At 40.6% G+C, this 12,515-nt stretch overlaps 1 protein-coding gene across 6 annotated transcripts in view; it reads left to right on the top strand.

Moving 5' to 3' along the window:
- shroom2a (shroom family member 2a) overlaps positions 1–12,515 on the top strand; it is a 43,350-nt gene that overhangs the window by 21,776 nt on the left and 9,059 nt on the right. For 3 of the 6 annotated variants that reach the window (XM_065956135.1, XM_065956137.1, XM_065956138.1), the window contains 5 exons: positions 2,921–3,022; positions 3,372–3,389; positions 3,650–3,772; positions 4,525–6,943; positions 9,199–9,284. In XM_065956135.1, coding sequence (XP_065812207.1) covers positions 2,921–3,022; positions 3,372–3,389; positions 3,650–3,772; positions 4,525–6,943; positions 9,199–9,284 — 2,748 coding nt within the window. The remainder of the gene's footprint in view (positions 1–2,920; positions 3,023–3,371; positions 3,390–3,649; positions 3,773–4,524; positions 6,944–9,198; positions 9,285–12,515) is intronic. The other 3 variants (XM_065956136.1, XM_029276919.2, XM_020631320.3) reach the window with 2 other exon arrangements.

Raw genomic sequence — 12,515 nt, 5'->3', positions numbered from 1 at the left:
ATTGGTTCAAGTTTTTGACCCTAATACTCTGTTATTGTTTTTGTAATATCATTCAATAAGAGGTCAGCCATCATTTAGGTTAAGCCACGATCAGCTAGACTTAACATTTCAAAACCAAATTAATCTTTGAGGGAAAAGGCTTAAAGGTAAACCTGATGGGAATATTCTTCAGAAGGGTTTTTATTAATTGGCTGCTAGTTTCTATAAAAGTTAAGATAGTTGACTTTGTGCATATGTGATCTGTTTAGTTTTGAACCTGGACTGGTTGGTACCGGATACATTTGAAGTGATTTGGGGCTCCAAACCGGTCACTCAGAAAACAGCCTCTCCCCCTGCCCCCATTCCAGCCAACTGATTCACTTTCTAGCATATCTGTGCCGGCCCAGCTGTAGCCCTGACGATAGGCCTAATAAAACCCACCTCATTTGCATACCAATAGCAGGCGCCATGTGTGGCTAGCTCCTAGTGCCCCAGAAACACGGACTGTGTGGAAACGAGGAAGACTGAGCTCCATGTTGGCTTTTTCTTTGTCCTCTGAACAGGCCTGAACTTTAATCCACAATTAAATTTGGGGAATTGACCCACTTTATTCAGCTTAACTAAATCTGTGTCTCAATCTAAAGATTCTCAATCAGGAAAAACAGTGTTAAGTGGAAAGATGAAAGCTTATGTTTTGCATTTCAGTGGTTTGTTTTCAGGTCTCCATCTAAAAGGAAGCTTTTGTTTGCCCCTCTTGTCATCAGATCATTGAAGGCCTTTAGACAAGGTGACTGAGGGGGTGCGACCTCCTGGCCCCGTGTCTTTGTAGGGCAAGTCTTGAGCCCAGTCCGAACGTAAGCAAGCCAAGCCTTCTTGACCAGTATGATGCTAATATCCTCCTGTTCCATCTCAGTGACACACAATATCAGGACCGGCATAGAATATAAGGACCAACACACAAAAATTGAAATGACCTTTACTGTCCCGTACAGTCTGTGCAAATGGCAATAAACATCTGTTCTGTTCTATTCTAATGTTAAACTAAACATAAGAATTCAAAAGCATTTGCTCTTATCTGAGAGTATATATGTTTCTTTGATGGATGTCAAAAGCTGATCTTAACAAAGGGCAATGAGAAAATACCAAATAAGACAAAGGCCTTAAAGCAAGAATGTGTAGGAAGGAATTTGGTTTGGTGCACTTTGGCGCCAGTGGAAGGTCTCTGAGTGCAATTGCACTCTGTTAAGACACATGGGGCTGCTTAACATGAGACAAACAATGATACCGATATACAGCCTAACATTGTTACGAAATGTGCTATGCATAATGTCTGCAGGGTTGTACACTCTGCTTCCTGCTCGGTCAAACTCTCTTTTTCTCTTCTGAGCTTCATCAGTTACCATCCTCTTCCTTTTAGCCTCAGCCGTTGTATCAGACCATACAGAGACGGGCTCATCTTTTTATAACCAAAGACTTGTGTGTGAACTAATGCTGTAAAGCCATACGCACTTAAATTAATGTAGATGAGCCATTTAAGTTTGTAAAATATGTTATTATTTTATTTTCTCTCATTATTTTACATATTATTAATTATCTCCCTAATTGGTATAACATGACTATATTCCCTTACATTACATAGTAACTACAAGTGTACTTGGTACAAAGTTGGTACAGCTTTTTTCAGTAGTAAAAAAAGCATTTAGTGGACACAGGCCCTAACCACCTCTCAATCATTTACCTCCAAGCCCCCTGACCAGCAACAAACATTATAGTAGAATAAGAATATGATACAGAGTTTCTCCATCATTGACTGTTTTGATAAAATACAACCTTGTAACAAAAAACTTCATGACATGGGATGACTTCATGCAATTGTTGCCTTATTTTTCCCATAAAAAACATAATGCCTTGGAGGTGTTAAAACATGTTCTTATTGGCACAAATAGCAAATTGTAGGTTCTGTTTTACTTTTTTTACCGGATGTTTTCAGCTGTATTGTTGCTACCTTTCAAACAGGAATACGTTTTTTTTTTTTGTCTAGGAATCAAAAACGTCTTTTCCCAAATATAAACAACATGCCAATAACACACAAACTAGAACTCCATTGTGCTTTTAGTGACAGCTTAAGGCAGTTTACGATTACATTTTCAATAGGATAAAAATAAATATCCAATCAATCAGGCTCACATTTACTATTTTTTTAGGCAAACATGATTGAATGCATATACATTTTTTTAAATCACGTACAATTGCAGTTCTCAAAGCTACCCCAAGAGGTTTCAGTCCCTCCATTAGAGAACCAACATACTGAGTGACTAGCAGTCACAATGGTGTCAGTTCTGAGGATTGAAAGGCTGTCTGGGAGGCAGACGACAGCTTGGATTGTGGGCTGATGTGACTGATCTGATTGTGTAAGAGATTCTGTATTGTGTTAAGCCCCCCTGCTTCATGCTGGGATTGTGTTCCCCCCTGGGACCATATGGCAAAGTCTGAGAACAAACCAGCTCACTTCAGCCTCACATACTGTTTAGATAATGAACCCAATCAGAGATAAGAAACGCTGCTTCAATACATTGTTGTTTCCGTGTTTTAAAGTCATCATAAAGGGTTTGCTGTCATATTTCTCATCAGACCTAAAACTGCGAGCCATCATGAACATGCATCAGTTTGACCAGGAGAGGGGGGTGTAACACCATGTACCGGCAGACCTTTAAAATCCTGAAAGCTGCATATTTATCTCCTGTGAATTATAACACTGTGATAATTCAATGTGATCATAGGAGATTTAGAGAACCTCCGAGCTTTCAAGACAACACACTGAGTTTTCTGCAGTGTTACTGTGTGCATACACTAAATGTTTGGTGTCCTGTCTTCTACTGTGAGTCCAGTTTAACTGTCGGTGAGCTCTTAGTATGTGTGTGTTCCTCCCCCTGCTGCCCAGGAATATGAAAATGGTGGATATTGTAACTCAGAAAATGCCCTCAGAGAATGACGTGCATGTGGCGAGAAGCTTTCTTACGAAGATTTTGCGAAGTTCCATGAGGTACGGTTTTGTGGCTTCATCGTTGAAAGTAGCTATTACTCACTTACGTAGTATACTACCTATTCCCCCTTTTTCCTCTCCTGGTGCCCATGTTCATTTTAATCTTTCATTTAGTGATAAATATCATCTTCATTACTCTCATAGTGACTCTCCCTCTCCCATGGTTGCACTCTTTGGCATGTGTTTTGTGCTCCGTGTCATTAGATGCATCATCTTTATCCCATGCATGCAGTACAGTGTCTGTGTGTGACATGTATGTTTTTGTGTCAGTATAAAATTGCATTTGATTTTGATGCATGTCATTTTATGCTGATGTGTGTGTGTTTACTTTTCCTGACATGCAATACAGAAAGAATCGTTTTAAAGGGTATGTTTTGTGTGCAAAACTGACAACTGTGCAAAGTTCTGTATTTCTCAAAAAAAAAAAATCTAGGTAAAAATCTTTATCGTTTCATCTTTGGATTTTGAAGTCACTCAAACACATTTCCTCGATTATAGATGCATTAAAACTAAATCAATGTTTCACTTGTTTAGTTGCAGTGCCAGTTAAATGTGGAAGCAGCACATACTGTTCTCCATAAAGTGGCTGCTCTTTAATCCAGTCTGTATTTTATGCCCTCTCTGCAGGCGGAATGAACCCATAAGTAGGCCTCACTCCTGGCACTCCACCAAATTCAACGAAAACCAATCAGAGACTGCCAAAACCCAGTCTCCACCCACCAAAGTCTGGCACACCAGATATGATGCAAGGTAACTTACTTTCAAGCCTTTTCTTTTGAGTCTCAGTGTGAGGTATGGACTTTGATTCAGAAGTATATAATTATGGTCAGAGGAGTTTCTGATATATTAAAGAACACTCAGCACAGCTATAAACCCGAAACCTTTAACAGCCTCAATCATTTCCCCCTCCAGACTCTGGACATGTCCCCTTACTCCTCTACAATTCAAACGTTGCATTTTACTGGTTTTTGTGTAGCCATACTTTAAAGAAGCGTAATATACAACACCATAAGATACAACCTTTTGCGTCATTGGTATATCTGTGCAAGACATTTGTACACCAATGTAACATAGATTAACATATATCAGGCTCTTCTTTGACACTTTGAATTGCTGTTTTGCTTAAATGTGCTACATTATAAGCTTGCCTTGCCTGTTTGAAGGCATGAGTTCATATTATCTGCCTTAAATATGAAAGATGTCAGAAGATATCTTCTGTTTGTGGAGTCAAAGCATTCAGTCTTATGACATCCCCTAAAAAAGTTTGATAAGAATGTTTCCCCCCCCAAAGAAATAGGAAGAATAGGTTCCAAGTCATGCATTTAATCCGCCCTGAGCTGTATTTGAGCTGTCTTTGTTTAAGTTGATATCTTATCGGTAGTAGTACATGGTACAAAACGTGATTACAGCAGAGCTGTTTAGGTCAATGCCTGTTTCTGCAGGTGAAAGAAAAGGGTTTTTTTAATATATTTTTACTCTCTGTCTTTAACTTTTTCCATCAGCTCTTCTTCAACTGATCTCTCCTCCGGCTGGGAGCAGACAAACCTGCGCCGAGTGTCCGACCAGTTCAGCTCTCTGGGCAGTATGGACAGTCTAGAACATGTCCCACATCAATACCCTGCCGGCCAGCTTTCACCTGCTAAGTCCAACAACAGTATGGAGCACCTGGGAGGAGGGAAACGAGACTCTGCCTACAGCTCCTTCTCCACCAGCTCTGGCACACCGGACTACACCCTCTCAAAGAGCAACACCGCCTCCACAGAGAACATGCTTTATAAGTTCAGTCAGTGGGACTCAGGAGGAAAGCACAGCAATGGCAAGAACAGCCTGATGGAGGGAGTCAGACAGGACGATCGGGTGGCGTACTTTCAGATGCCAGGAGTCAGCGCAGCCTGTGAGGGTGCACAGACTGAGGACCCTCCTGGATCCCGTCATTCCACTTCAAGTAGAACCAGCTGTGGACCTGTGTGGCATGTCCCTGAGAAAAAAAAGACTGCTTCCCCCTCTCCACCACCTCCCCCTCCACCAGCTCGCAGCGACAGTTTTGCTGCAACTAAGGTGCATGAAAGAGGGCTTGTTGTAGCTCATCCTGACAGATCTGAATCTTACGTACCCTCTAAGACTCCTTCTGAAAATCGAATCAGCCATAAAGTTCCCCTGAAAAATGACAGTGACAGTTTTTACACTACATCTGATCAATCAGAACAGTTCAACTCTAACAAGCAGTACTCCTTGTCCAGCAGTGATGTTCGGCAAGGCCAGCCCCACCATCAGAGGCACCACAGTGACAAAGGCACTTTATATTCTCAGCCCTGGGCTACGTCTGTACCAAAGCCACAGAATGTAGGTGGATACTATAGTAGCCTGCAGGAACTGCCCACTAACGGTTCTGCACAACACTTTGGTCAGAACCAGAGAAGGAATTTAAGCAACTCTGCCACTGACCCAAACGCTGACAGCACTGGGCAAAGCAGATACTACTGTGTCACAACATGTCAGCCCACACAGCCCAACCCACAGCCCCTGTCAGGGAAACCAGAGGACAGGAGGAGTGTCCCAGGTGTAGAGTTGTCACAGACTGCTAATGAGCATAATTCTCTGAGCCCACAGAGTGTCACTAAAGTCAAGTATCAACCTCCCCAACCACAGCAACACTCCCCCCACATTAAAGATAGTAATGGGTACAATAAGCACCAAGTTACCACTGTACCACAAGCCTCTGTACCTAAATCTTGCCATGATGATAGGGGAAGCCAGAGAGGACAAAACACACATCATGCAGAGGCTCAGTTCATGAGCTATCCTCCAAGCAGACACTCTGAACAGCGGAGGTCTCTTCAAATACAACACAGAGAATTACCCCCGGAAATGAGAAACCACAGCAACAAAATCTGCCCTCAGACGACCCCCATGCTGCACTCTCTGTCCCTGGATGTCGCTGGCCAAGACGACAAAACAAGAGGCCCAGACGGTGAGGAGTCTCCTGAAGGCAAACAGGTGAGACGGAGCGACCGCTTTGCAACCACATTAAGGAATGAAATCCAGATGAGAAGAGCTAGGCTGCAGAAAAGTATGAGTGCAGCTACACTTCCTGGTACTGAGGGTGAGACTGAAGGTGATCAGGATGTCTGGAAGTCTACTGAAAGCACCATCCCAACCTCTGCAAGCAGCCCCTTCACCAACACCTACAAAGATAATTTGAAGGAAGCACAGGCAAGAGTACTGAAGGCAACATCTTTCAGGAGGAAAGACCTGGAGCCTGTCTTACTGGAGCACCCTGCAGCTGAGACCATACCTAACTATCCATCTTCAGCACTGATCCGTAAAGATATCCCCTCTCTGCCGACTGTCTCAGAGTCTGTGATGAGTAAATCTGGTACTGTAGGAGTTCAGGTGACTCGTATCGGAGGCCGTAAGCGTTTTCCTGCAGAGAAGAAGGGGAGGTCTTTCTCAGAACCAGACAAAATCCATGAAGTCGGGGTGAAGGATGATCCCTCTCGAAGTGAAAATGCAAGCTCCTCTCAGGACAAACAGGATCTCTTCAAAGAACTAGCTTTGCCCAATCCATTCCCTCCCCAGAGCTCTAATGAGATCCCCACAGAGATCAAGGCCCGAGGTCCGGTCTCCAACAGTGAAACAGAGGAACCACTGAAAGGCACGAGAGGCAGAGAGTACACCGAGGTGGTCCAGGGAGGTCCTTTCTCTGCACACAAGTTGTCAGTCCTTGACCAGCAGAGACTGGGCACTTTCGCTGAATACGAGGCGAGGTGGAATATTCAAAAGACAAACCCAGAAACTAGAGCGTCAGGACGGTACCGGTCGGCTGATAACATCCTGGATGCAGGACCAGAGGAGAAAGACAAAACCACCTGTTTCCATGAGAGATCCAGGTCGTCTCCCTCAGCTGACTTCTATGGACAGGTGAGTCTGGATGTTTGCGTTCCACAATGACTTAAACAAACATTGTATTGGAGTTAAGGCTTCCCCCGTCAAAACATTTTCTTAGTTTTCAGATGTTTATATTAGTTCGGTTAGCCATTTACAAACTTAAAAATGCTGCGGCCAAATTTTAAAACTAAAAATAGTTCAGGCCCACATAAACACTTTATCAAACAACTGTGATCAACACTTTGTTTCTTGGAATTCTTAGATATGCAATATACATATACATACTCAGACACAGATGGTAAAAGGAATCTATTGCGCTTATACTTCTCCACAGATGGAGGTTGGTGCTCTCAGAGCTCAGAGAAATTAGACGTTTAAAAGACTATTTTAAAAAACTGACATTTGGTTGTGCACTGTGTTGCAGTGCGTGGCACAACGTTAGTCCTTTGCACCTTCATAAACTGTGATTTGTGTCCTCTAGCACTTTCTTTAGATTCCTCTTTTAAACGTCAGAAACAGATGGCTCTGAATCCCCATCCTGTTCCACCCACATACAAACTGAAAGAGGACTCTACTCAGAAGGAGTAGACTTATAACAAAAACAACATTTAAAAAGAAAGAGAGATGTAATGTAAACAAAGTCGACTTATTCAGATGACTAATGGTGTATCAATTTTGATAACATCTTTACATCCAGTCTGATGAAGGCGCTGGAACGATGTCCATACAGGTCAGGTAGTGTTGCCAGATATTCGAAAAGTTGTTCAAGACATTCTTGAGATTCCAAGTGACCTTTTGTAATGAAAAGTCGTTTGTGATCCAGTATTTTTAGCAATTACCTGATTGTAGCCTGCCTGAATGCATTTCTTATGCATCATGTTATGTCAGTGAAGCATGTCTTATCGACACAGCTGATCCTCCTGACAGAGGGGGGGGGGTTGCATCTGAGCTGCAAAGATCTAAGTTGCCTGCAGAAAGTCAACAAACTAATAACAATACCATCTCTGTAACCTAAACAGGGAGTATGTCCCCATGTTTCAAATCCAAACAAAAACCAAACTGTGTTAAACTCAACAGTCTGGGGGATGTTTGCTACTTTACGTGCTCTAAACGAGAGTTTCTGTTAGGATTTGGAGGTATCAGTATCTCGGAAATTCAGAAAAACAGTGCAGAATTGTATTTTGTTTATTTTTTCATAAAAATGTTACAAGTAATTCTTAGATACTTATCTCCATAGTTTAGAAAAGGAGCTGATTTTTCTTTTCTCATGTGAATGCAATATGCTTCCGTAATCTCACAAGTGTAAAGGAAAAGTATTTAAGTGGCAGGCCTGTGTGGCTGCTTGATGGTGCAGTGGTTAGTGCTGTTTGTATGCATGGGTTCCCTCCACTTATTCCCGCTTCATCCCACAGTCCAAAGACATGATTGTAAGGTTAATTAGCCACTCTAAATTCCCTGTAGGTGTGAGTGTGAGAGTGCCTGGTTGTTTGTCTCTTTATGTCAGCCCCGTGATTGTCTGGTCTCCAGTCCAGGGTGTACCCTGCCTCTCAATGACAGCTGGGATCAGCTTCAGCCACCAGCAACCCTGAACAGGATAAGCCGTATAGATGATGGATGGCTGACACAATTTCTTTAAAGTAACATCCCGAACACTTTTCTATATTACAAATAAACCTTTAAAATTAAAATTAAAATACAGATTGTAGGTTACATGCACAAAGGAAGCTTCCAGTTAGCAACAATGCAAATGCTCAAAGCAGTAACGATTCTAAATGTATCAGTACATTACAGGTACACTACAGAAGCTCCTGCATGGAGTTTTAGGCTTTTCTTTTCTGTGACTGACCAAACCAAGAATACTTCAGACTTGAGTCCACTGAGGCTGCTGTCACATAGTCTTATCATAAGGTTGACTGTTTGAGGGAAGCAATTATTTAAACAATCAAAAAAGGAGAAGTCTCTTGATTTAAGTCACTTATGTTACAACTGTGTGTTTGTAGCTCTCAAGATGGCTTTATATCTCATTAAGAGTGAAGTGAAAGGAACAAAGGATAGAGCCAAGTCAAATATTAATCCATGTTTGTTCATAATGACACACCCTCCGCTTAAGGAAAAGAGAGGGGCATCAAGCTGCTGACTTGTTTTTCATTGTTGGAAAAACCAGGAAGCTGCAACATGTGTTGGTTACAATAAGTAACAAAAAGGAGAAGGGCTGGAAGCCTTTTTGTGATAGATTGTTTACATGGTTTTGCATAACAGACTTTGTGTTTATTTAACTTTATTTACAGAAAATTCAAGTGCCTGCAAGAAAGTCTGAGACGGAATATTCCCAGACTGAGAGTAAACCTGCTGAACAGCTCAGCACTGCCACAGGGTGAGTACACTTAATTTCATCTAACTGTTTTGAGCACCAGTTACTTTATAAGGACGAATGCTTTTTGTCTCCTGTTTATCTTGAAATGTGAAAATGACAGAAAGGTCCGTGTTTATGGGTTCAATGTTTGACTCCATGTTTGACTCCAGTGATAGCTTCTTCTTGAGTTAGGGGAGGGGGGATAATAGTCTTGTTGTTGGTCTTCAGTCAGGACTTTGTTGTTAGTTGAATCAGCATGCTTACGTTCAAATGAACAGTGCTTGCTTTAATTTATTATTTTGTCTTGCATCAGTGTCTTCATCATGACTAGGGGTGATTTTTGTTTTATCGCTTGCTTCTACTGAGTTTAATCAGAGAAAGAGTGCAGAAAACTTGCAGAGGAACAGAGAAGTCTTTATAACACTGGCACTGCCCGTGTGCAGCTGTGACAACATGAGCCGTCCCTCTGGTTGTGCTTTGTGTCGTTCATTGGAGGCTTACTGCTGCAGGCGAGGCCTCTGACTATGACTGTGACAGTGAGGAAGTGTTTCACTGTGCGTCTCTAAGAATGTAATGGGGACCCGAGTTCACTGGGCCAACTCGAGGCATTGAATTATCACAAGATCTACTGCTTTGTATAATTGGATTTTTAGGCTTGCTGGCGGTTAACTCTACGGATGGCGATGTAGGTCAGTTAATGGGTCAAACACTTAGTTCAGATCTAAAATATCTTAACAACTAATACAGTTATTTTTACTGCTTACTGTACAGATATTTTTTTACTTTGGTATCTTTAAAAGCACCACCATAAAAGTCATAGCACTACTGTGTTCATCACTGTTAAATGTGGTTCAGGTACCAGGATGTTCCACGAGGAATGACCTTATATAATACCAATGATACCATAACATTTCTAGATCAAGCATCAGCGCAAATTTTCATGAAATGATTGTCCTCTTTTTTTTTTTTTTCAAGTACATTTACCAATGTCATGAATTAGAAAAATGTTAGCAAGTTAATACCCTAGAGAGCATTGGTTCCTACCTTAACACTTACTGAGTAGTTTATTTAAAGGTCTGGAGATAAAACTGTATAACTTACATTTCTCCTTACTCAAAAATATCAATTTACCTAATTACTTAGTCAGCACAACCTTTAATTCAGACAAGAAAAATAAATAATGATGGGTTAGGTTTTTTTTCCATTATGCATTTTGTGGAAATGTTGAAATACAACTTTGTAATATTTGACTTTATTCTCAAAATTGTATTTCAATTTTATTCTCATCTTTTCTGCTTTCTTCTCAAAGTGCATAATGAAAAAAATCTTCCTCCTCTCATTATTTATTTCTCATGCCTGACCCTGATCCTCCTCGATAAATTCAGGCTTTAGTGAAAACAATTTCATTCATTTCATTTTTAACAGCAGCGTATCATTTTTTTCTAACATAATAATAACATCTTTGAGAAAAACAGACATTTAACAAACATGGACGTATTAAAACCTACTTTGTCTTAAATTCTCTATCAGTCTAAAATAAGTTTAAACAGCCCTCACAATAATAATAATTACATGAGGCTGTGCGTGTGTATTAAGTGGTTTGGGCAGACTGGATTAAAGCCTTCTTAGAGACTGTTTGTTTTATGGGCAGGTAGAAGTGTTTACAGGTAATGTTGATGAGTTCATATGATCCTTTGATGATCCCACATGAACTCATGTCATATGAAAACAGTTTGAGCTTAGCTTTAAGGTTAAATGATTGTTATTGTTACGTTTTGGAGTTCACTTCTCTTTACTTAGTGCCCAGTTAATCTTAGCTGTTCCTCGTGTTAAAGGGATATTCTGTCACATTTACACATGAACATCAGTTAACCTCTAATACAGAGAGAAATTTAAACCCTTTCTTTAGGGATTTGATAGAAAGAAAGACAGGGTTTAATAAAAGCCACCATTGAGGAAATGTAGTAGCAAGTAAAGCTGTAATGATACCTCTAGGAGTCAAACAATGTCTATACCTGTTTTGATGCCACGGCAACAAAAAAAAGTCCCAGGCGTCCAATATTGGATTATTTCTTGTTTTGATTATCAACAATTGTGGGGAAACTCTTGCCCTGTCTAATCTGCACAAATACGATCACAGAGGCCTTTTTGTGTAAATTAGACAGTGAGGACTCTCTCTGGACTAACTAGCAGCAGCTTTTACTTTAAACATGGCTAAAGAAGTTTTCTTTATGATATTATAATAAAAATAAAGAGGTTGTATTGTTTCAAATTACCTGGTATCCAAAAGTAGTCATGTAGAGAAAAAATTGACAACCTTAGTATCAGGGTGTTTTTAAAATGTTGACCGTTAGATAGAACCTGAAATCAGGAGAGAAAAATTAAACAAAAACACCAAGACACCACCTTTTTATCAGCACGCCTTTTTTATTGAGTCAGAAGTTTAGGCTTTATGCAAAAACCATCAAAGCTCTTTTTGAGGTCCGACATAACCATGCCACTTTTATAAAACAAAAAACATTGTCTTTTAGATTTCTTAGGATTTTCATGTTAAACTGTGTCCCTTTTTAAAAGACCTCAATCCGTCTACGTCTTTGATTTTTCACATTTAGTTTGAAGTCTGTATTTCGTGAATCAACTTTAGGGAAGTACAAAACAGCAAAACTTTACAGCATCACTTGCATCAGATTACGTTGAATCATTCATAAAATATGTCTGGCAGTGAGGTCAAGATGACTTCATGGTTCATAACCAGTTATTCAGGAGTCTTGTTGGGTTATCTAAACTCCCACAGGTGAAACACAGCGATGGGTGTAGAGTGTCCCATCTTGAGCAATCCCATTGTAGGAGCCACACCATATGACACTCACGTTTGCATTACAACAACAGAGAACAGTGCACAGGAAGTTATTGTTATAGAAAGGTGTGGGAGATAAGCTAAGGGAGGAGCGCTCTACCCACATATTGTTATAGATACAGGTATAAAGAGACACCCACAGGTGGCCTCTGTCACAGAGAGCCAGCAGACACACAACACACTCACTGTTACTCTTCTTCTGTGAAAATGACTGCAGTTAAACGTCACTTAGGGTGAGTTGAGTTTGTACATTTATATGTTTTATATTATTCTATATTTTTAGAATTGACAAAAAAGGGGCAAAAAGTTGTTCAAATGTTTGATTAGATTGCTTCAGCCAGCATTCATGGAAAGTCTGTAATTGCAACATGATCTTTGGAGGGGAAAAGCTCTCG

Source organism: Labrus bergylta, chromosome 6 (genome assembly GCF_963930695.1).
Source record: "Labrus bergylta chromosome 6, fLabBer1.1, whole genome shotgun sequence".
Lineage (NCBI taxonomy): Eukaryota > Metazoa > Chordata > Actinopteri > Labriformes > Labridae > Labrus > Labrus bergylta.
This window is presented reverse-complemented; position numbering and strand designations above follow the sequence as displayed.